Source organism: Dromiciops gliroides, chromosome 6 (genome assembly GCF_019393635.1).
Source record: "Dromiciops gliroides isolate mDroGli1 chromosome 6, mDroGli1.pri, whole genome shotgun sequence".
In the NCBI taxonomy this organism is placed as follows: Eukaryota; Metazoa; Chordata; class Mammalia; order Microbiotheria; family Microbiotheriidae; genus Dromiciops; species Dromiciops gliroides.
In genome coordinates, this window is record NC_057866.1 from 167,309,001 (window position 1) to 167,335,057 (window position 26,057).

The 26,057-nt window shown below is 34.8% G+C and overlaps 1 protein-coding gene across 2 annotated transcripts in view; it reads right to left on the minus strand.

The window, feature by feature from the left end:
• The window catches only part of FBXW7 (F-box and WD repeat domain containing 7), a 117,398-nt gene that overhangs the window by 24,636 nt on the left and 66,705 nt on the right, over nt 1-26,057 (minus strand). The window contains exons 1-3 of one of the 2 annotated variants that reach the window (XM_043971062.1): nt 14,104-14,598; nt 11,545-11,627; nt 7,184-7,325 (exon numbers count right to left, since the gene is read on the minus strand). In XM_043971062.1, coding sequence (XP_043826997.1) covers nt 7,184-7,325; nt 11,545-11,627; nt 14,104-14,364 — 486 coding nt within the window. In that variant the 5' untranslated portion in view covers nt 14,365-14,598. Of the gene's footprint in view, nt 1-7,183; nt 7,326-11,544; nt 11,628-14,103; nt 14,599-26,057 lie in introns of those variants that run through there. The other variant, XM_043971061.1, reaches the window with a different exon arrangement.

Genomic DNA, 26,057 nt, shown 5'->3' on the forward strand with positions numbered 1-26,057 from the left:
CCTAAAAGATAATTTGAATATAAACCTGAGGTAGATTTCTATACCAAGAAGACAGAAATTAAAACAATGAAATCTTTGAAATTTAGCTTTTAAATGCTGAATTGCCCTTTAAAAGATTCAAATTATTACACAATGCTCAGTGACCAAATTAATTTTTTTGAACGTGATGAACGATCATATTGTAGAAAAACACAAAGAAAACAAAACTATAATTTAAAGTTAGATTAGCTTAAAATGCTTGCAGTTTATGGATTGTGAACAAAGAAGCTTTTATAAGATCTTTTCTTTCATATAAATTTAAATAACAAAATTATTTAGTCTTAAAGTTTCACAAAGTAAACCAGGAATTTCATTTGGAATGGTAATTTCATCTCACCAAAGCTTATTTCATAAAATGCTTTGTGTGTGGCTGAAAATTTATATTATTGTGGTTGCATGTTCATCTGTAACCAGGATCCTGGCTGTAAACCAGAATTTTTATTCTGTAAACATCAATTTACATTACTGAGTAAATAGGGAATTTTGATTGGTAATTTTCCTTTCTCTACATTCTTTCTAATGGGCACCATAAAATTGGATGTTTTTAATAAGGCACTCATCTGAGAGTATAGCAGATTAACAACATCATTTGCAGAAAAATTAATAACTGAACATACTGCACATCTGACAAGTGTGTCTTCCACAAACTCAAAGGCCTTTGATTTGTTATTCCAAAACAACTTCAACTAAAATCCCATAAACAATAGAAAATGGTAGCTGATTTAGTTGTAAAATTAGAACATGAATAAAAAAGTTTAAAAATTGACGTGAAATGAGATGTCACAATACTGGAAAACATCACATTATCACATGTTAAACATGTAAGTGCCTTTATAATGGCATGCATGTGTACAACAACACATAAAAGGGCACTGGGGGGTTGTTAAAAGATCAAACTTGTTTTTCTCAAATTGTTTCTTTAAAATGAAGACCACACTCATGCGGCCCTTCAGTTATCTCATCAGCTTAAAGTGGTATTGCTTTGTATGCATATACTGCCTTCTGTTGAAGCAAAGTTTTAAAAATTCAAATCAATTAAAATAATACTCCCATTTTTAAGAATTAATAAAGTAGAGTCAACAAACTAATATCAGACAAGACAGGGTCAGAGTTAGATATAGAAAATGAATTCTATACTCAGTTTCTGGCCCAGATAGGGAGTTTGGACTTGATCTCATAACTAAGTGATATTGCATTACAGATAAAGCGAACTGAAGTTACAATGTAGCTAGCTCAAACACTGATGGTATTCAAATCTTTTGAGAATCTCTGCTTATTTTTTAACACCAATTTATATAATATACATAATACTATATGTGCACATATACATTTACATAATATATATGTATATATGCATACAATGTACATACCTATACCCCACCATCTTCTAAAAGCATTTGTCTTTCAGTCTAGGCCACTATGCTAATGCTATGAGACAAAGGGAGACTATCTCTGTCTCTGTGCCTTTGTATAATACACCATTTCTTCTCTTCCTAAGTTAGAAAAGAGAAGTAAGGTAAATTGCCCCATTTATTGAAATATCAATAAAAATAATAATAATAACTAGCAATCATATAGCTCTTTAAAAATATTATCTCATTTTACTCAAACACTTAACACTTACTAGCTGTGTGACCCTGTGACACTTAACCCCAATTGCCTCACTAAAAAAAAAAAAACAAAAAGAAAAAAGAAAAAAAAATTATCTCATTTTATCCTCACAAAAACTCATGGTATGGTAAGTGTAGTTTAAATATCACTAGCCTGAGACAATGGAGACCTGGATTTTTGTTCCCCTTTCCCTCAACCCCTTCCTGGGTCACTGATGTGCTATATAAACTTTGGACAAGTCATTTTATCCCTGGATCTCAGCTCCCTTACCTGTAAAATGTGAAGTTAGCCTACAGAAATCTTCATAGATATAACTTAACATTCTGTTTCAAATAATATTGGATAAAGCAAAAGCCAAAAAAATGAGTTTTTAAAAGTTTGTTTCACTAGGGTTTGACATTTGTCAATTATGGACAAACATGTCCAGTAAGGAACTTTAAAAGATCAGTCATTTAAAATATGCTATTTGATTTGAAGTTATGACACAACTCTTAGGATTCCCACTATTACCAGTCATACTTCTAGAGAGATACCAAGGAAGGACTGAGTGTGTTTCGAGAGGCTAGCAGAGAATCAGAAAGGTAGACTGTTCTGGCACCAAAAAACTACAATGAATTACCTTTCTGGAAAACAGCAATGTGGATTCTCTGTTTGTAAAAATTTACTTCAAGGGATAAGCCTAGCACCAATTTTTACATTCAATCATGATTTAGCAGCAATGGAGATAGTTAATTCTTTTACTGAGAAGGAAAAATGAGGATAAGAGAGGGAATAATTGGAAGAGTACTGGACAGAGCTATAAACCATGAATTCCACTACCATTCATTAGCTGTGTGACTTCAGGAAGGACATTTAACCTCTCTGGGTATTGTTTTCTTCATTCGTAAAGGGACTAGCTGGACTTCTAAGATCTCTTCCACCTCAAAAATTTCATAATGCTATTTGTTGTTGTTTTTGAAAATGGAGATAATTATCCTTTGGTTTTCTCAAATAGGGGAGTACTTCTCTTTTCTTTCCTTCTTCCTTTGTTTCTTTCCTTCTTCCTTTGTTTCTTTCCTTCTTTTTTCAAGTGTCTGAGGCCAGATTTGAACTCAGGTACTCCTGAATCCAGTGCCAGTGCTTTATCCACTGCGCCACCTAGCTGCCTCCTTCTCTTTTCTATTTTAAGATATTATGGGGGAGAAGCAGATATAACTGAAGGGTCAAGAAACAAAACATAGCTACAATTTGTGGAGGAATAATGGGCAGCAAAAGTCAATTGTTGGAAGGGACTTAGAGGTCATTTAATTCAACTTTTCAAGTCATTCAGAATCCACTTGAATGCTACAGTATTCAAATGCCACCCCCATGGAAATATAGATAAGAGTCATCATACACCATATCCCGCATTTCTCTTTCTCTCTGAAATATTTAGTCAAACATTCTTTGCAATTTGATTTCTTAGTAATATTGTCTAAAACTAATATAAGAAAATGCTTATAATCATCTTTCTATATTACCCTATATTACACAAGTTAAGCATTGTCAAAACAGGTAACTAACATGTAAAAAAAAAAAGAGTAAATAAAATGGTAAGGAGTGGAGGAGAAAGCTAGGGAGCGTGTACTGTTACTGTTTCCAAAGGTCAACATGAAAACAGAGAAAAAAAAAAAAAACCTTAATACCTTAGACATTCTATATTGTAGCCCTCCCTGTCTTCATTCTTTAATTGCTAAAAATGATGAGTATTTTCAATTAATTATTCTTGACAACTTGCTTTGAATTCAAGGACAACTACTCACCCCTCTCATGTTCAATATATTATTAAGGAAATACATGCTCTGACCAGGTAGGCTGCTTATGAATCCAGAGTAAGTGATAAAGAAATGGATAATCTTGAGAAGATTTCTAATTTGTTGTGAAATTTAGGGAGGATTTATGGGAGGATATGGGCAAAAATCATATAGGACAAGAAGATATGGATAGGTTATAAATTGTACCTGTTGGATTATGGAGGACTTCACACATCCATGAACAAACATAGATAATATGTTCATAGACTACAATTTAAATACATCCATGAACAACCCCAAGCCAATCTTTTTTTTTTTTTTTTTTTTTGGTGAGGCAGTTGGGGTTAAGTGACTTGCCCAGGGTCACACAGCTAGTAAGTGTTAAGTGTCTGAGGCCGGATTTGAACTCAGGTACTCCTGACTCCAGGGCTGGTGCTTTATCCACTGCGCCACCTAGCTGCCCCCCAAGCCAATCTTTTTTTTTTTTTTTTGGCGGGGCAATGGGGGTTAAGTGACTTGCCCAGAGTCACACAGCTAGCGAGTGTCAAGTGTCAGTGCTTTATCCACTGTGCCACCTAGCTCCCCCCCCCAAGCCAATCTTAATAAAATAAATTAAGGGAATTAATATTATTTATGTGCGAAGCTACTCTGAATCTTTTCAAGGGGGAAAAAGCATATGGTACTCAAAAGAATATAAAACTAACTGAAGCATTAGTTTGGTTGCCAAAAAAAGTAGAATTTGGGAAAACCAAAACTGGAACTGTGTAAAATTTCTGTCTTGTTTTTGTCTTTAATATGTACTCTTCTTGTAAAGTGACCTCTTTTTAAAGTTTCCTCTGACCTAAAATGGTATATCATTTATGCTTATATGATTTACAATGAGTGAAGAAATGCTGTCAGCACAGATGGAGTTGGGCCAAACCAGAACTGTAGCACTGGTTTAGGAGCAATAGCAAAACAGTAAGGGGACAAGATATCCCATTTTGCTAGTTATGTTACAGAAAATTCAACACTAAGTGCCTCCCAATAGTGTGTTCATGGAAATCATGCCATTTTAAGTATCCTTTAGCTATATCACATAGGTCAAAATTTAACACAATACATAAACCTCTTTTTACTATAAAATTAAATCTACTAGTTAAGACATTTAAATAAACCTTTAAGAGATAAGCCTTTAGTAGAGTGATTCATTTCTAGTGGCTTTAGCACCAACATTGAAGATAAAGAGTATGGCAAAACAACAAGATTTGTTGAGTATGGAGATGGGATGCTTAAAAGGATTAAAGCATTCAACTACCTCCTTAGATAGTCTTTAATTGCTAGTAGATTTCTTTGTTATAGATTATTTATGTGAAAAAAAAAGAATAGAAAGCAGTATGCCTTTAGAGATAATTAGAAATGTCATTGTTGCTAACCACAAACAAGTTTTGCTCTTTTAAATCTTCCCCCATTTGAAACAATGATCAAATAAACTTGAACGTGGACAAATGGTAGCCTACCACTTTAGATTTTGTTGGGTAATATCTGTCCTTCTTGCAGGCATTTCAATTGACCTAAGTCTCAAGTTTTACATTTTTTCTTCTTTTATGTACTCTTTTTAGAAAGCTAGTAGTAATTGCTCACTCATGGGATGCTTAATAATTAATAAGATGAGACACCATCAAAACACGTAAACACTGTAAAAGATATCATCAATAAAACACACTCTGGTAAAAGTACTGCACAGATGCCAAATACTGTAGACTAATCAATGAGGAAAAATGGAATAATACCAAAGAACCAAATATGATTTTGGTTCTTTATCCACAAATAAAAATATAATTTGCTAGATCATTAAAATGAGTAAAACTTTGCCCTGGGCTTCCTTCTGACATTATGAAAACTTGAGATGATTTGCTCAAATTAAGCATTTTCTTTGAAGACTGGGTGTATCAATGACAATTCCAGTCATTACTACTACTAATTTTCCACTATGTTGGTAATAGGGAATAAGGAAAATAGCTCATGCTCTTCTTTGAAAACACCACAACTCAAAGAAAGAAAAGATTGAAAACATACACACATAAAAACACCTACACCCTTGTTGCATTCATTAGAGCTATACTTAAAATTTCTTATATGAACTGTTTTTCAAAGTACATCTTGAAAATCTGTAAATGTGTTTTAGTTTTCACCTATAACTATGAAGGAATATGTCTGTAAAGAATTAATGGCAATATTGGGATGCTCTAAGATAAAAACTAAAATCAGAGGTAAGTATAATTTTAAATTAAAAATAAGGAACACTGTCCTCAAATAAATAGGAAAATGATGGATTTCTAAGCAATATATTTAATATATACATATAATTATTATAATTATAGAAAACATAAAATATATCTTTACTTGTTTAGCAACTAAGTGTCTATTAAAGTTAAGGCCCAATACTAGGGCAGTGTAGGGAAAAATGGTAGTAACACTAGTAAATTTTCAGAATCAACAGAAAAAGAATCAATTCCCATGAAAATGAATCCTAATTATTTAGTTTAGTAGTGTTTGAGAAACACTACTAGTAAAATGTTCATTTTTCAATCCCTTTTGCCTTTAGTTTGTTATCTAAAGTAGTATATCATTACTCCTAGTTCAACTAAAATCACTTTGGTAGATGCAAAAGGATGTGTTTAAGTATATATACATGCTTTCAAGATCTACATTGCTGCCCGTGTGCCTAGAAATCAATTTTTTTTAAAAAAGTGAACTTCTGTTTTTCTGCTTAGATTTCAGAACCTAATAACAAAATAAATGAAAATAATTTTTGAAATCTAAAGTTATCTCTTCAAATAATGAAAGTATATTCTTTGTTAACCACTTTTCCCTCTGTATTCCTACAACCTTTAGCGACACAAGCAGTCACAGGCAACAAGCCATATCTGCTTAGCTTGTTTGGTGGTGTGCCTTGCCATAGATCCAAGAGGCACTTTCAATTTACCTTTATTTTAAATCAAGATATCAACAATATGGGGCAGCTAGGTGGCGCAGTGGATAGAGCACCAGCCCTGGGTCAGGAGTACCTGAGTTCAAATCCAGCCTCAGATACTTAACACTTACTAGCTATGTTACCCTGGGCAAGTCACTTAACCCCAATTGCCTCACTAAAAAACAAAAAAACAAACAAAAAAAGATATCAACAATATTCTCTCCTTTCAGTACATAAGACTTGTGAGGTATTCAGAATGGTCTGTATCATTTAAAGGTCTAAAACGCTACTTTGCTGTGAGTTCCATACCTTTACAAGATGCATTAACTCCTTTCGGCCACTAGGGGAGCTAGTAAACGCCTACTTCAACTTACTAAAGAGTAATATTACAGAAGACGATGCATCTCAAAATAATGATTGGGTGTGGAGCAATATGGTTTTGAAGACAACAAGGCAAAACCAGAAACTAAGTATAATGAAGGCACAAAGGGTAAAAAGAAGTTTTAATGATAATATATAAATGCCACTGGATAATCTTTTTAAAATTACTATTATTCAGGGGCAGCTAGGTGGCACGCAGTGGATAAAACACCAGCCCTGGATTCAGGAGTACCTGAGTTCAAATCCGACCCCAGATACTTGACACTTACTAGCTGTGTGGCCCTGGGCAAGTAAGTCACTTAACCCCCATTGCCCTGCAAAAACCAAACCAAACCAAAACCCCCCCCCAAAAAACAAAATTACTATTATTCAAAAATTAAAATTAGCCTTGCAAAACAATTCAAAGACTATTTAGATTTGTCACCTGAAACATTTTCAGCCATTCCTGAAGGCCTGTAGGTGGCTGGACAGATGTAATTCGGCGCCTTTGTTGACCTTGGCCATTGGCTGCTCTGAGGTCCCCAAATGTGGTAGGTGTTGCCGAGCATGGCACCAGGCCAGTAGTGCTGCAAAACAAACAATAGAGTAGGCACTAGACAGGTAGTTGTCCCCCTCCCCCTTAAAATAAGGAGAATTTCTTAATTCCAAAAGGCAATGATGAGATAGCACATATTACGTACTTAACTATTCATTTAAAAATTCCCCAGAGAGCATGGGGATAAGTAAAACCTATTTTTCTATTCTTAGAGTTAGTTTCCTCCCTCCCACATAACCACCTGTTACTATCACAACAGTGTAGATCCTCTCAAGAGAATCAAAAAATCGCCATGGTAAAGCTGCTACTGTAAATCACCAGTAGGGGATAAGCATACAAATGACATAAAAATGTTTTATTGTACTTTGAATTCACATATCCTACTACCTGAGGCTGCTGATGCATGCAGTATCATCTTGTATTGAAAGTTAAAGTTTAAGTTACCTTCAGAAGAGAATTGGGATAGTTTCAATTATCCAGAAGAAATAATCCAAATGTTTATAATTAATAAGGTGCATAGTGTGTGAAAACGTAAAAATTTGAAGTAATGTAGTCAATCGTTCTGAATTTTGCCGACCAAATTACTTCTGAATTTTGCCCTAGATGTCTTCACAATTTTCATTCACTATTATGGTCTAGTCCTCTCTAATTATATATAATAACTGACAGGGATATTCCCTGGTTTGAAATTTTGTATCATTTTTATGCAAAAGTTATCTGCATAGAGAGAAGAGACTGGAGAAATGCAAATCTAAAATACAATAGAGAGCACCTAAATATTTTTGTTCAATAAATTTAAGTATGAAGATTATTTTTTAGAAAAAAACATTAATAATTCAGTTTTCTCATTTGTAAAACTAGGGCACTAGACTAGATGATCTCAAAGGGGACTTTTGTAGCTCTAAAAATTATATTCTCCTACATATAAATGCCTACTAATAATACACTGTCTTAACCTTAATTATAATACAATTTTATTTTTCTAATTAAAGTATATAAAACTTGTTTGAAGTCATAAAAATCAAGAATGGATGTGATCATTTTAATCCTTCCTTACTATAGAAGCCTTCAATGAATATGTTTAGTAATACTTTTGCAAGGGCAAGCAAATCACAATAGCAAAATACATTACATTTATTCATTAACTTTTTTAAAGCAACTACTATATTCAATACATTATAAATTCAATTCACTATGCTACTTTTGAAGGGTTTCAAATCTAATGGAAAGAAATGGAATGTCTTTCATTGCTACAGGTGATTGTCAATGTGCTGATAATTGATTAAAATGCCAACTCATGAAATAATGCTACTACTTTACCAATTTTCACGATTTCACATGTCTTATTCATTCAACATACTTTACAAAAAATATCTTGTCCTATATTTAGATCCTTTAAGACTACAAAATGAGGACCAACTTGTAGCATTAAACTGTTTTGGCTTATTTCTACTAATTTCCTTCTTCCAAATTTCAAAGCAAAGATCCCATTTTTTTTTCTCTCTTCAAGAAGAAATGAGTTAATTTTATGTTCTATAATAAGAATGATTTCTGCTTACAAGTCTTGTATAGCATAACACTATGTGAAAAAGATCTCTTTACCCATTCTCACGTTTTCAAAATGGCAAATATGCATCTTGGTAAGTGGAAAACCAGCCAAAATTCAGAACTTTTCTACAATTAATCCAATCCTATTTTTTGAGATTATTTGTGAAAAAGCTAACACAACTTCTACCTATATATTTTCTTACTCTAAAATATGAACTACAATAAACAAACAAAAAACACTATTAGTTGTTTTTATGGTGATCAAAAAGCCATAGAAATCTATTTTTAAATTCTTATGTCTAGAATATATATGAAAAACTGTCATATGGAACTAAACCCTAAAACCTAAACCCTTTTTCCTAAGAAAAAGGATGGACAGATGAATACAAATAAAATTCAGGAAGTGGAAGTAGACCTTTCTTTGAATTGGTTAATTACCTAGGAGAAACATCATGGTGAAGCTAAAGGAGTTAGACTCAATGACCTCTAAGATCCTTTTCAGTTCTAAATCTATGATTCTATGAATCAGAGTAGGACTAGGTACCACTTCTAGGTTCTAGCCTCAGTTTCATTATTTATTCACTGTATGATCATGGGCAAGTCATTTAAGCTGAGTCTGTGTGTGTGTGTGTGTGTGTGTGTGTGTGTGTGTGTGTGTGTGTGTGTGTGTGTGAGAGAGAGAGAGAGAGAGAGAGAGCGCAAGTGAACATGCAAGGTGTGTGGGGGGTGGGGGGGGGGAGATGTAAGGCTCAAATGAGAAAACATGTTTTTTGTTGTTGTTATTATTCAGTTGTTTCAGTCATATCCAAATCTCCATGACCCTGTTTGGGATTTTCTTAGCAAAGATATTGCAGTGGTTTGCCATCTCCTTCTCTGGCTCATTTTACATATGAGGAAACTAAGGCAAACAGGGTTAAGGGACTTGCCCAGGCTCACACAACTAGCGTCTAAGGCTAGATTTGAACTCAGGAAGATGACTCTTCCTGATTTCAGGCTTGGCACTCTATCTATCTACTGCGCCATCTAGCTGCCAAAATATAAAGTATTATAGTATTATTAGATTAAAAGGGGGGGGGGGACTAATTTCATTCATTTCACTGACCTTACTAATAAGGCAAGTGAAATATCTGTGCTAAAAAAAGTTTTCGTGATGCTTGGAAAATTAATTTGAAATATTTTATATATCCCAGATCATATAACAATTATCATTGCTAATAGAGAACAGGAATAACATTGAAATCCACAGCCACACCCCAATTCTCATTGTGATCACTGATTCAATTCCCCAGCCACCAATTTCTCTACCAAGGCAGCTAATAAAAATAAGAAAATTGAGGAGTTTCATTCCCTTTATCACTTCACATCCTCTGGTGCCCAAAAGCAATGAAATTGTCTAGTTTCTAGGCAAGCAAGAGGAAGAAAAGAACAGAAGACACAAAATCTCCAAATCAGAGTTAGGCAGTACTAGAAGAACTAAGAATTGGTTAGAGAACAAAGTATTTTTTCATACTACACTTCCTTCCCTCCAATTGTCTTGTGCTGTAAACAGTCATAATTATATAGAGCTATAATACTTTGAACAGAACAATCTGAAAGAGTGATGTTTTCTAGAACTGAACTAAAGTAAAGAGAATTTTATTGCAAGTAGATTACTGGTATTGGAAGTAACTACACTAAATTAGAGATGGAGATAGGGTGGGGGTATCTGGTTTTCTTTAAGCAGCAACTTAAGGCATAAAAAGAATTTTTCCTAAGTATTTATCAAAAGAAAATGCACCAATAAGAATTCATGAGCCAACTTCTAGCCTAAGTATTCAAAGAAATTTGAAGACATTTGGAAAATGTAAATTTAAATTCCGAAAGGATTGATACCTTTCTTTAATTTTTAAAGGATACACACAAACCACCAAAAACTGACTTTTAATTGGCAGCTTAATAGATAGCACACTTAGGTTAGGCTCATTAGCATGAGAGTGGGAAAAGTTTTGTAGTGACGTATAAATCCTCAAATGATGGAATGCTTCAGTAAGACACAAGAGAACAATTGTAGCTAGTTGTTATGGTAACTATTGGACTACTATGAAAATGTATGTACTAAAAACATGTAAGAACTACTAAAGAAGTAAAATGCAATTTCTAACCATAATTTCAAGAAATAAACTTTAGTTAGTAATTATGAGGTTTATATTATTAGCTTAAAATTGAGTCTTCAGTTTTGCATGTATAAATTTCTACCTTAGGATCACAGTTGCTATAGCAACCTGATACTCACATTTTGGGATTTCCTTTTCAGAATTTCTTAAGAACTGTGCTTGTAAAATTGCATTCAGTTCACATTTTAGTCTTAAGTGAAAGCTTCTATCTATGAAATGCCTTGCTTCATTGGTAACTGCTGGAACAACACGAATTCTCATATAAGAAACAATGTCCCTCCCTTACTAAAAATCTTTTAATATCATTGAAATTTGGGAATATAATTATTTTTAAATTATCAACAATTTAAAATAAGTGGAAAGCTGTCTTTCGTAATAGCAACTGGAAAAAGAGTATATATATATATATGCATATGAAATATATATATAAATAAAAAGAGGATATATCTATATATAAATATGAGGATATAAATAAATAAAAAGAGGATACGCACACACAAATAAATGTAGAAGAAGCATGAGAGAGAATTAGTTATTTCACTTAATTACCTTGTATATTCTGAGACTTTGCATGGTTTCTTTCCCAAAGAAAATGACCGGACCTCAGAACCATGGTCCAACTTTCTTTTCATCTACAAAATAAAAAAAAATATTTAAAAAATTTTCCAACTATATCATTTTTAGCTAGTAATACTGGAAATGTTTTAATTTCCACTTAAATCATAAACTCTCAGAGCTGGAAGGAATCTCAGAGATTATCTAGTATAAATAGAATATTTTAAAAATGCTTAGAAACAATGTTAGGAGGACACCATTAATTAAATGTGAAAAAAAAAATGAAAGCTTTATAGTGCATGTCCATTTAATCACAAGATACCCAGATATAAAGACTGCTAATAAATGTGGAATGGTCCTTTTCATTTAAACATTTATATTTTTGTTGTTGATGTGGTATGACATCTGTTAATGTGTATTTCCCAGCCATTTATTTTCTATAAGAAAGGCATGTCTCATGATAGCTCATACAGATAAGGGACAAATTTAAGAAGTAACCCTCTCCTCTTGAACTACATGTGAATTTTAAAACATTTGGGGCTCATTTCTTAGACTTTTAAGCAAAACTCAGTGAACTTTTGAAGTGCATTGACATTTACTAGGAGGAAAAGACAACAAAAGTTTAAAAATCTTATTGTAAACATCAACTGTTATTCAAATAATTAATAACAGGCAGAGAGAATATTGAAAGAAAAGAAACCCATAAAATCAAAGAGCTAGCTGTCAGAAAAAAGAATAATATTCCTAGAAAAAAATCAATTGATGCATCATTAAGCTTCTATATGCACATATAGACATTTAGAACTAAAATAATCTTGTGGTAATCTGAAATGCCCCAATTTTTCAAAGCAAATGATAAAATTAACATCTACATAAAGAGTTATGCTACCCTAAGAGCCAAATACAGTGGCCAGGATTTAAGTGTTACATCTTGCTTCATTACACAGCACTGCACACACACACACAAAAATTTCAGAATGCTTTTTTATTATGATATTATATGTTCACTTTCATATCTTTTTTGGGGGGTAAAATGGTAGAATATCAAGTTTTAGAACATACTTCAATATCAGTCAGTTGAGTTTGCCCAAACTACATGTATTTGAAAACTGAAAAGAGTAAAATCTGAGGTTAAAAATTCAACTTTATTTCTAGCCTTAAACATTTCCTCCTCTATGTTTGTTCCCTGATTTACTCTTGTATTCAAGGTATATGAGAAAACCTGACAGCTTCCAAAGTGATGGATAGTCTCTTTCATTTCTATGATAAAAACAAGAAGAAGAAGAAAAAGAAGAAGAAGAAGGTTACACTGCAGGAACCTTGTTTTCCTGCCTATTGCCTTACATAGGAACATCATAGAACAACATGCTATATAACATTAAAACTAAAAAGAACTCTACGCTCCCAAAACAAACCTGCAGAGCAATGCTGAGGATCCTGAGTACCATCTTTTTTAATACCATGTACGAAAAGCTAGCACAGAGAGTTTCTTCCTTGGTTCACGACAGCTAACTGGAAAAGACTAAAACTGGTCTCTGCTATCTTGGAGAAGTTTCCTTGTTCATTAGTTTTAAAGTAATTTCTCTCAAAGAAATCAACCTTTCTCCTTAAAGCAGACTTGCTTTTTAAAGAAGTAAAATACAACAAAAGCTGGGACAAAAATATTATCTGATATATATGTCTAAATACAGATGCATACACACACGCATCCATGCACCAAAGGGCCAGTATAGAATGCCTTAAAAAATATTATGGTTTTTGGATAAGTATCTCATTGGTGCTTATTTTCACATTTACTATGAAAAAAAACTTGGGTATCTGTTGTAATTAAGTTGGTGGTATTGGCTTTCAGAACTTCTCAGGATCACTCATAAATAATACTGGTGCAATTGCCATTTGACATACTAAAAACAAACTTTATTCCCCTTAGGGATCGTCCAATGAACAAATTGCCCAATGTAATGCCTTAAGGAAATCCTTGTAAAGGACTGTCAGGAAAAAATAAAATAAAATAAAATACCGAGGAATTCAGAAGTCTTTTAGATGACACACAGTTTATTGAAGCACTGACTTTCAAATTAAATCAATTTTTGGATATTTTGGTATAGAAGGATACTAAACGAATTTTAAAAGAAATGCAAATCTAATTCTCAAGTGCTGTAGCAATCCTATACTTCACCACAACCAAGTAAAGGGGAAAAAAACCATGTATAAAATGGAAAAATCATAGGTGTAAGATTCATTAAAAACCAACTAAGGTTAGAGAATTTCCAGGTCAGCATTTAGAGAGCTACATTTCAAAGTCATAATAGATTTTTGGTGATAAATGCTCAGTTTTAAAATGGTACTACTTATTCAGATTGCTAAATTCAAGCTTTTTACAGCTCATGTTCTCTTCCTTATTTGCTTTCAATCACAGCATAAAACAGAATACCAGGCATCTAGCCACCCACCAAAATTAGAGGATACTGCAGCCATCTCTGATGATACAGATTTTCCTCCTTAGCCAAGCACACACACACGCACAACACAGGAAGAAAACAGATTACTTACTTTGTAAAAAATCATTTTTAATGTGCCGTAGAACCCCATGTTTTCTGTATTTTTCCCCTTCAGTGATTCTGTGCCCCCGTGTGTCCGGCTGCTTGGCAGTCTCTGACAATATAAACCTTTTTCAGGTAGGTATGTCACAGACTCTAATGTGGACATGCTCAGGCACGTCAGAAAAGGAAGATTAGGCAGCAGAACCAGCAACAAAACTCCACTGTAAAGGCAAATGCAGCTCAGTATCAAACCGCTTCTCAGGACACACATACATACATGCAGCCCGACTGAAGAGAACTCGAGGGAATAATGAGAGAGAACGGAGAAGATTATTGGAGGAGACTATGCCCTGTCAAAGCCTTGACTGAACAGATTCCTCCCTTAGCAGCAGAGGGATCAGATTACATCTTCCCTCGAACACAGAATGGTGCAGTCCAGGATTCAGCAATGCAGACTGCACATCAATTATATGGTGATCCGCTCCAGGGAGCCCGTAAGCACACAAGGCACTGAACAGAGGGAGGATGTGGGCAGGAAATGAGACAACCCCTATGCCACTGTCCCCTCCCCAAACTTTTTGTCTCTTATCTTCATATTAAAAGAGCATAGGATTTTAGGAAAGCATTAACAGGCAGATGGCATTTTACCGATTCATTCTTTTTACACAACTGAAGTAGCATGTATTTGGGGGGAGTCTAACAGTAAAACTGGCTATTTTTACTAACTATGATCATACTGTAGTCCTAGAGAAGACTGGGAAGACTGGGTATGCAGAGTCATCAATACTAAGGAGAGAAATAAAATATTATTTGTAGGGTTTGCAATAGAATGAATGGGTCTGGAAGGCACAACATTTGTGACAATTATGTAATACAGATTAGAGCTTTGCTTATGAATTTTGTAGTCTGTAGTACTGGAGTCAATTTAAAATTTAATGAAAATAGCGACTCTCCATACTTTTCCATTCTGTTCCCTACCCTCCAAGAAGGGAAGGCAGGAAAACTCACTCCTGTCTCACATTTACATGAACCTAAGTTACCACAAGAATGCTGATGGGTTAGCAGTGGTCAAAAGGGTAATATACAAAAGTTGTAACTGAAAGGTGCTTCCCCCCAATCCTTTACTTTGGCACACAAACTGTTCATTTTATGACTTCATTCTTACCAGTTCACATAAAGAGGTACAGGTCTATTTCCAAAATTATTGTTTGTTTTTTTTTTAAATTTACTTCAATTTTTATGAACATATTTTTTTAATTATTATTATTTTTTTATTATTTTTTTCCAGGGAAATGAGGGTTAAGTGACTTGCTCAGGGTCACACAGCTACTAAGTGTCAAGTGTCTGAGGCTGAATTTGAACTCAGGTCCTCCTGAATCCAGGGCCAGTTCTTTATCTACTGCCCCACCTAGCTGCCCACTATGAACACATTTTAAATAACGATCAATACAGTGAACGTTGCCCGAATGGTAAACTTTTCCTTGACGGTGTATAGTGTGTGTGTGTGTGTGTGAGTATAGATGTGTAAATCTGGACAGTGTACCAATTTTCATCCTATAAAATGCTGAAAACAACTGGCTTTTGAGGCAATTACAAGATTCCTTAGAGTAGAAAGGTCCATTATTATATAGTCTATTTAATTAATTTCTACTCTCCTCATTAATGTACTACATTATAAGCAGATTGTTGTGCTTTGAAAATTTCCTCATATTATTTGGTCTTATTACTCTTAAATATTCTCAACTTTAGTAGTAATTGACTTCCTTTAGAAAAAAAGTACTATTTTAAAGATCACACTAATTTTTGCTCACGATAAAAAATGTTTTTATTCATAGATTTTAAGATTTCAAGACAGTTTGAAAAGGCTGTTAGTAGAGTTTGTACTGCCAATTGCTGTAACCTAATTTAAAATTTTATATATATATATATATATAAAACCTAATATTTTCTGTGATGCCAACATTTTAAATAATTTGTTATTTGATTTGTTAATTAATACAGTATTTCTTCTGAGACATCAGATGAAAGAAATACAAAATCCTAGGTCAGTGATTATAAACATAAAAATATGATTCCAAATATAAGTTCAATGAATAATAAATAATAGTTCACATTTATACAGTGTCTAAAGGGCTTTCCTCACAACAGCCCTGTATGGTATATGGTTATCATTATCACCATAATATAGTTGAGAAAGATGCAGTTCAAAAGTTAAATAGTTTGCCAAAAGTCACATATCTTAAGTTAGCAGTTAAGGAAGAACTTCAAGCCCAGCCTTAAATCACAAGTCCCATGCTCTTTCCACTCTATAGCACATTATCACTCATATGTTCTTCACTTGAAAATTCTATTAACAGAATCAAAGAACATTAGATCATTTTGAGACTGCCATTTACAAATCCCAGGGGTTGGCAATATATGATATGATATAATATTATATGATACATGACACAACAGAGTACAACATAACACAAAATTCTTGATGGGGGTGAATTCAGTATATACATGTATGTGTGTATAGACTGAGCAGAAGAAAAATCTTCTAAACAAACAATGTACTTTAAAAATGAAACATTTTTGCTTTCAGAGGGAAATTAAACTGCTACGAGAATGTCCACAAAGTCCTATTAAGATTCTCATTATTTACATTTTTGGAATTTTTGTTTACTATGAGATATTCATTTATTATTTAAACTTTTAAAATATTTTATAGGAAAAAGCAATTTTTATGATAGATTTTATTGATACTACATATATACATGTGCATATACATACATACTACACACACATACACAAACAGGGCCCAACATTTTCTCTTTGGAAAAGGTAGTCAACCCTTAGCAGGATGGTCACCAGGGTACATGGTAGAAGGGAGCATACCAGATTCCTTGTTTATGACTGGTGTGACTTTTTCATATCATCCTCACACAAGCTGCTGTGGAAACTAATCTTAAATAGGTGATCAGGAAGGTGGCCCCAAAGTACGGAGATTATTAATTAAGCAGAAATGTCACTAGTATCTTATAACTATGACCATAAAAATTAAAGCCTATTCCCATCCTCATCATTTAGAGACCTTTAAAACTATTCATTTAAAATATTTCTTGGGGGCAGCTAGGTGGCGCAGTGGATAGAGCACCGGCCCTGGAGTCAGGAGTACCTGAGTTCAAATCTGGCCTCAGACACTTAACACTTACTAGCTGTGTGACCCTGGGCAAGTCACTTAACCCCAATTGCCTCACTAAAAAAAAAAAAAATTCTCCCCAAATATGCATGCAGTGTTAATCTTTACCATGAAAGCTTTGAAAAGTAAAGTTTTCTTATCTAGCACCTATGAATTTTAACTAAGTAAAATTCAAATCAATGAAAATTTAGTACTATGGCATCGAGTTTTTCTGATGCTAGTAACTGTCATAATCTAAATCTGAACTATGTCACTTATGGTTTTGGAAGTCTCATCTAAAATGTTAATACTAAAATAGGAATACAGGCAGTGCCCAATTTATAAACAGATTGTACTTCAAGTCATGTCTTTCTTTTTTTTTGGGGGGGGGGTGAGGCAATTGGGGTTAAGTGACTTGCCCAGGGTCACACAGCTAGTAAGTGTCAAGTGTCTGAGGTTGGATTTGAACTCAAGTCCTCCTGAATCCAGAGCCAGTGCTCTATCCACTGCGCCACCTACCTGCCCTAAGTCATGTCTTTCTAAGCCAGATGTTTGGAACCTGTAGAAAATTTCTACATACAAACAATGTTATAGATGGTAGTTAGGGTCCTGGTCAGCCCATAAAACTTAAAAAACTAAAACCTAAGGATACATGTATAAGTAACACATTTTTTCTATGCAGACTCCAGAGACTCTATGGACGAAAGCTTCAGATCCTATCAAAGAAATCAGCCAAAACAGTAGAAGGAAGGCGAATCAGTCCCAGGATTTAACATCTCCCCCATTGCCATCATCAATACTAGAACTGAAGTTGAAGTTAGTTGGCCTAGTAAAAGTCAAATCCTAAGTGGGCAAGTCAAAAGAGAGTAGCTTGAGCTCCTGTAGCCAGTGGCCAGTTTCCAGGTGGTTACTCAATGCATAAACCCAGACTATCTGCAATTGCCAAGTTATCTTAAAATGATATCAATCTGACATGAAGGACATATTATTAGATCAATATAGGAAAGCCTGCACCGTACCTATAAGTAGAAGCAAAAGTTTTCAATATGAGAACAGCATTGTATCATTGCAAACTTGAAGCTTCCATGACTTAAAAAAGTTAATTATGTAAAACTCTATTGCTGATATTCTGTATATAGAATCACTGGAAGGTGAATAAGTTTACCAAAGGGGGAAAAACGAAATAGCTACAAGAAAAAAAGTATTTATTTCTTTTCCATACAAATAGTTATAAGTAGAGCAGCAATTATAACCTCTTCTAACATATAAATAGCCAATTTCGCTCAGATAACTGTGAATCTAGTTTATCCTATAACAGCCATAAAAGTTAATTTTTTATGGTAGGCTAAAGTCACAAAATTTTTTCTATCCTCTATCTATTTATTTAGTAATTTTGACATTTATAAACCTTTTCGAAAAATTAAGTAGCCATCAACAAAAAGGTCAGAAAATGCACACAATGTTTACTGCAATACAACTACAGTAGGCTAGGCATATACAAAGAACAGATGATTAGCAGGACTTCCCAAACAGCTGTTTCTTGATGAACGGAAATGGGGAAGATAGTCATAAAAAGAAAGGACAGCAGAAAGGTTCTAACCATAATAGGAGGCACAGCTTTATCATGACATGGCAATGAACTTCTGGGAAACAATGACATTAAATTACCCAGTCAGGCCGTCGTGTATCTAGTAAGAAAAAAAGTAACTCTTTTTAGAGACTGGGTTTGAGCTGGTTTCAAGTTGGATGCAATATCAAATGATACTAAACAATGAATGCAAACCCAATGAACAACCTTCCTGGAATCACAGCATTACAAAGTAGTGTTAGTTGAGCCATTGGTCTTTCATAACCATACTCAAATAGAAAATTACTTTAAGTGGTGGTATTTGGAAAAGCAAATAACTCGGTCACCTTCACTATTAAAGAATAACAATGCAGATATTTGGATCTTTTAACCACCATGCTAATCTTGAAATACTTTTATATCCCATTTTTAAACCAGTAGGAGAAAAAATTCTTAACTCGAAGTGTCAACAATCCTTTTGGTTTTATTGTCATGACAACCTTTACTCTGCTGTTACAGTGGGAAACCACCTGCTACAATTAGGTCTCTGGCCCTGGGCATCCTCTCTGGATCCAGGAGAGGCTGTTTAAAACTTTAACCCAGGAAGAAAGGAATGTTGGGCATGTAGAGGTCATACCCAATTCTGTGAAGCTTCACTAATCCACTGTCATTAACCTTCTGGTATGCAATTTTATACTGACAGGGTTACAACTGGATTTGGCAAGCTAATGATTCTGTTCAATAACAGTAATCATTAGTTAAAACAACATGTACGTCTATCATTCATTTTTTCATTTGGACGAGGCAGCTGTATACCTTATCAGAATATTCTCCAGGTCAGCTAAACTACTTATCAGGGAACATATGGGGGGGGGGGGCAGAGCAGAGTCAGTGGGCATTGATTTATTGTAGATCAAAATACAGAATGAGATAAACCTTGGAAAATCACTAAGCCCCAACTTTCACGTAGAAACAAATATAAGAAAATTGGGGGAGTGTGGATGAAACAGGGAAACCATTTTGTTGTTAAAAGGATCTAAGTATCAAGGATTATTTTAAAGGTAAAAGGATTGTTAGTCAAGTGGGACTGTTCTTTCATTGACTAGGATATTCCTTCCAATGGTATAAACCAAGGCCAGTCCATCCCGCATGACACAAGTCCTCATCACAATCCTATAAGCTTGCTGACTGAAGTTAAGAAAGACTCCACCCAATGTACAGTAAGACCTTTTTCCACTTTCTACCGACACATCTCTAGGTTACCAGTAGAACACTTGGGCTGCCCCACTGTGAACCTTTGCTTTCACCATGTGACTCATCTTTTTCACTCACACATTTCCCTGATGACATCCTTCACCCCAGTTTTTCTCTGAAGTTCCTTATTTGTACATGTTGCAGCCTGTGCACATGTACCATGTGCCTCTTCATTTCCCTCTGTGTAATATTCATTTTAAATTCCTCTAACACCTAGGTGCCATGATAGTCATAAAAAAATTGGTAAAAATTGGCTTCTGTTACTGAGGTAAGTCTAAGATTAGCAGAATAAGGAAAAGGAGCAAAGATAAATAATATCTACAAAAACAAAAGAAATATTTTTGGGAAAAAATTTAAAAGATAATGCAAATCATTCTCCCCTTCATACTTTATACTCTTACCTTAATATCTGTGTGTGTGTGTGTGTGTGTGTGTGTGTGTGTTTAGTACAGAGTTAAGAGAAATTAACAAACAGAAAGAATGATAGTCTTATAGTCAAAGCCTTGGCTAGAACCTTGGCTCTCATTTTTTGGTCCATATATTAAAACATCTCAATGACTCAATTTCTTCCTCTGTAAAACAAGGTGTGTGTGTGGGTGTTGGAATAGATAAATTTTAAGGTTCCTTTTGAGCTCTAAATCAATTGAATGAAAATCATGGTATTTCACTATACATTAATACTTTCATTTTTAAAAAATGTACTTTTCTCTAGTGTCCAAGCTACTCAGAAAAATTTAGTTATAAGGAGTCAGTACTTAATTCTAGGTCTTCTTGATTTAAAGCCAGTCTCTTTATCCACCAAGCCAAGTTGCCTCTAATTCTATTCATGGCCACCTCCCCAGGGGGGAAAAATTACACTGGACAGGTTTCCAGTGTTAAATACTTACCAATGTTCCTCTTAATTCAAATAATGCTGTGCACCCTGTCCTTCTCATAATGCCAATGAAACCATCTGACAATAAGTCCCAGTAAGTCAATAGAGAACACCTCAACTTGTCAAGAAAACCTAAACTTAGAAGTCTCAGGTTGATGTGGAGGTGTGCTGAGATGCCGAGCCTCTTGTGTCTCTCCATCTCTATGAAGTGCTCAAACGAAGAACAATATTTAATTAATGCAGTTAAGAAAAGTATCTCTTGACTTCCTTTTTCACCAGGTGGAAAAGAGAAGTCTTAGATGGAGTCATTGAAGAGGGATTGAAAGATTTTAGGAAAATTCTTCTCTAAGGTTTGACAAAAGTAAAGTGACTTGTGCTTGATGAAAGTTTCACTTGAGCCCTGCGACTATGTTTTGTCTTAATGTGGGGCTTTGTCCCTGTTTAGGAGTAGTATACATTGTGAGTAGAAATGGCTTGGGTGAGAGATATCTACAAAAACATAGAAAAACTCCGCCTCTTTTGGATTTATCTCTAAGCAGAGATGGTTAGAATTAGAATTATTCAATTAATAAATTTGTCCCTGGAAGGCTTTGCCCAAAACACAGAATAGAGAATTTTTCTTCCAGGTTGATAAATGAATATAGCATTTCTGGAAAAATCTCAAAGATTCATATACAAGTTTCTTAAGCAAAGCAAAGCAAATTCAAACAAATATGAAGAATCAAGTAGAGTCCAGGAGAATGAAAAGGACATGAAAGTTTTGTGTTAACAAAGAACAAATAAGTACCCACTTGGTTACATCTCTTAAAATGTACATTTTTTTTTTTCTGATAGAACTTCCAGGACTCCAGTTTGACTCCTGGCTAACAAAAATTTGAAATAGCTGGAAGGAATCTGCCTCAACCTACAAATGATGAAACTTGAGCCCACCCCGTACATTTCTTTTATGAACCTAGTGATTTACTGTGGAAGCAGAAGTAGGTGGGTTTTGTTTATTTATTTTGTTTCTGCCCTTCTTTCTATTTCCTTGTGCCTGGCACAAGTACTTAATAAGTGTTCATCTGTTAAGTGTTAAGCTTGTCCAAGGTCAGAAGCAGCCTCATCTACTTAATGCCGGTTCAGTGCTCTTTCTGCTATTCCAGGAAAATCAAACACAGGGTTCAAACTGAGTCTCCATAAGGCTGCCTATGAGTCAAGGCAGAAAAAAGCTATAGCAACAACATTCTACAATTGGCCCTTGTGAATAGTGGGTGAAAGTCTTGATTCTTCTAGGATTGGGTACACAGTCTAGAGATGATAAGTCAACTGTTACTTTATGACTCAAATGTCAGAAGGTAAGAAGGAATAGAAAGGGGGGAATCTTGAATTAGCTAATTTGGATGGCAGTTGGCTGTTCAGAAAAGGAAACAAAAAGCAATGGATGAAGGAAATTTGTAAAGTATGAAACAAACTGAGATGCAGTGTGGTGTAATGGATTGAAAGCCAGACATGGAATCAGGAAGGCCTTAAGCTGAAACTCAACCTCTGACATGTACCAACTATGTAATCTTGATCAAGTCCACTAAACTTCTCAATTCCCCAAACTGTAAAGCGACAGAAGAGTGGTCAATCTGAGTGGTAAAGGGAATTCCTTAAACTAATGAAACCACAGGATCAGATCAAAATGAAACAAATTAAATTACCAACCAAGTATTTGCCCCACATCTACACAGTAATGGTGCTCTAGAGAGGCAGTGTCCAAATTGTATTGATCCTATTAGTTTAAAAAAAATTAGCATGTTATCTCCAATGTGTCTATTTACCTATTTATAAATATATAAATGTACTATTGCATTAAAAGAAGCACTGTGGGATGGTGATCAAAAAACTGGCCTTGGAGTCAAGAAGACCCAGGATTCAAGCCCTACTCCTGATATATAACAACCCTAGGTCAAGTCAATTAATCTTTCAGTGCTCTAGGCAACTCTGCAAGACTAAAAGTAGCAAAGAAGGCACAAACCTACACAGGTGGAGGGAATTTCTTGATCTTAATTGCCTAGAGCAAGTCAAGTCCCAATCTCTACTACTGAACTAATAATTATATACATTACAAACTCCCCTCTCCATCACAAAACAGACACTAAAATATGAGCTAAAGATGACAATATCTGATCCTGAAATAAACAGGAAGTCACTAAAATTTACTGAATAGGGGAGTGCCATAGTCAGACCTCTGTTTTAGGAAAACCACCCCAGTAACCAAGGAAGATAAATTCGAGAGGGGAGACCTAAGGCAAGAATACTGATTAGAAGGGTATTGGCATAGTACAGGCAAGAAATAGTGAAAGCCAAAATTATAATGGTGGCCATGAGAAAGGAAAGAAGGGGACAGATAAGAGATGCTGTAAAGGTAGAAATAACAAGATTTGGCAACTGATTGGACATGGGCATGAGAAAGAAAAAGAAATAAAAGATAATACTGAAGTTGGGAATCGGAGTCATTATAAGTATGCTAGTGCCCTCAATAGTATTAGGAAGTTTGGAAGACGGGAAAGTTGAAGAGAGTGGGGAGATAATGCCATGTGATTTGTGCTGAAGATCACAACCTATCCACTCCTATTCACTTTGTGAGACTCATTCTGTCCCACCCAAAATGAAAGGGGAGGGGGACTCTTATTCACAAGTCATTGATGCCCAGTGATGCTCATAAAGCAATGTGGAGGACAAAGGGGGGAAGGGAGATATTTCTAATGGCACCTGTGCAGTTGCTGCTATGCACATGTCCATGTAGGAACTATGAGGTAGGGAGCTTACAAAAGGGAGTGGGAAGAATGGAGAATAAGGGTAGGTATGATTGTGTCATACAAACACACAATCAGCTCTTTCGAGGAAGGAAAGATATGACCAGTTTTTCCCCAAACTGATTGATCACACACCCCCTTGTAGTTAACCCTCACTTTGGAGACCACTGCAACTGATGGCAGAAGAGATTGCTGGACATGACAGCTGCCTGAGAGAAGCTTACAAGCTAGCTGAGGAGACAAGAAGCTAAGACAGACAATAATATGACAAGTGCTAAATTGTGTAGTACAGAATATTAGTGTTATGGGAATTCAGAGAAGATTACTATGGCCTGAAGTAGTCAGAAATGCTTGATAGTGGGCATGAGTGGGGGTTTAAGAGCATTATCTGTACATTTAAATTATTCATGTAGTTCCTGTTTCCATTACTATCAAATAGTAAAAATTGCATGTAGACATGCAAAACAATGAAAGAAACGTTTTACTTTTTAATTTCAAGTGTGTTCTCCATCACATTATAACTCCAGGAGCATCTTTGGCTAGTTCAGGGCTTCTTTTTGCACTTATAACCCTTTTTCATTCAAGAAATTTTTATGCAACCCTGGGCGTATGAGTATATAAAATAGGTATACATAATCTTTTACTGTTGCCAAATTTTACACGACCCTCACATTCAGTTATGCAACCTCATATGGGGTCACAACCCGCAGTTTAAGAAGCTTTGGGCTACTTAACTAATTTCTGGGAATGCTTATTCTCTTCTGTGAAACACTTGTGACTGTAACTTCTGGACTTCAGAGAGCTTACATTCCCATTTATTCTCCATTATTCCACTCCACTATGTTTTAGGATGTGAGGATTATGATATTTTCCCCTCTAATAAGAATAAAATCATTAAAAGGATTTTTGTATTTCATTAAGGACATTAAAAGAGAAAGATTATTGGTATAACACTCTGAAAGAAGGTTAATTTTCATTAAAAGTTCGCACCAGAATCTTAAACATAAAAGAAAGTTGAAAAGTACTTATTTCTTATCAGAACATCAGTGCAGTAGATACATTGCCTCTTACAAGTAGGTAGCCAAAGGATCAGCCATCCAAAGATACTCAGAAATCAGTAATTGGCCTTGATTTGTTGTTATTCCTCCTGATATGAGTTCTATCTGAAATCCAAGTATCAACTTGCAAATGTGAGTCACAGAGTATCTCTCCATAACAGCTCAGGGTTTTTTTCTTATTTGTTTTGTTTTATAAGCTAGAGTGTTCAAAGTTCATTGGTTGTTTTTCATAGGGGGGTGGTGGTTGTAGCAGGGGCTACTACTTTTATCAGAGCTCTCTCATTAAACACCGTGGTGGTATAAGTACATAGGCAGCAGTAAAATTATTCAGCAAATAAATGAAATTTATACAAGATTTTAAAGTTTATTAAGCATTTTATATTTGTTATTTCACATGAACCAAAAAGTAACCCTATAAGTTAAGTACTATGGGCAGATTCATTCCTATTTCACAGAATAGGAAACAAAGACTCAGTGAAGTGCAGTAATTTACTGATGTGGACAGCCAATGTCAGATGAGTGGCTGGAACCTAGACCTTTTACTAAAATTCACACCTCTACGTATACTCTGTCACAATGACTCAATAAAATGGCATATGCATGTCTACACAAAAATACAGAGAATGATGCCCTGTCCATGAGAAAAGTTAAGAAAATGTATCTCCCTTGCCTTTTTTTCAGGTGTTGTGTTTTTTTGTTGTGTGTGTGTGTGTATAAAAAACAGTGGACATGTTAACATTTTTTTTTAATTTTAATTTTTTTTTTTTTTAGTGAGGCAATTGGGGTTAAGTGACTTGCCCAGGGTCACACAGCTAATAAGTGTTAAACATCTGAGGCCAAATTTGAACTCAGGTACTCCTGACTCCAGGGCCGGTGCTCTATCCACTGCGCCACCTAGCTGCCCCATGTTAACTTTTAAATGTGTTAGTTTGTGAAGTTACTTCCCCCCAACACACACTTTTTAATTTTTTATTGTTCTTTGTTATAAGGGATGGCCTTTGAAACAGGGAAAGGCAAAGAATTCAGGAATTTAAATGATGTAAAATCAAAAGATTAGGGACAAACAACAAATCAGTTCCATGACCCATTTTAATCTCAAGCCTAAATTTAATCAAGAAGTAGCAAATCAACATTTTATTTTTCTAACAATAAAGTGAGCTCTTATGATTTTGAAAAACATTAGTTTTGGGGCAGCTAGGTGGCGCAGTGGATAGAGCACCGGCCCTGGAGTCAAGAGTACCTGAGTTCAAATCTGACCTCAGACACTT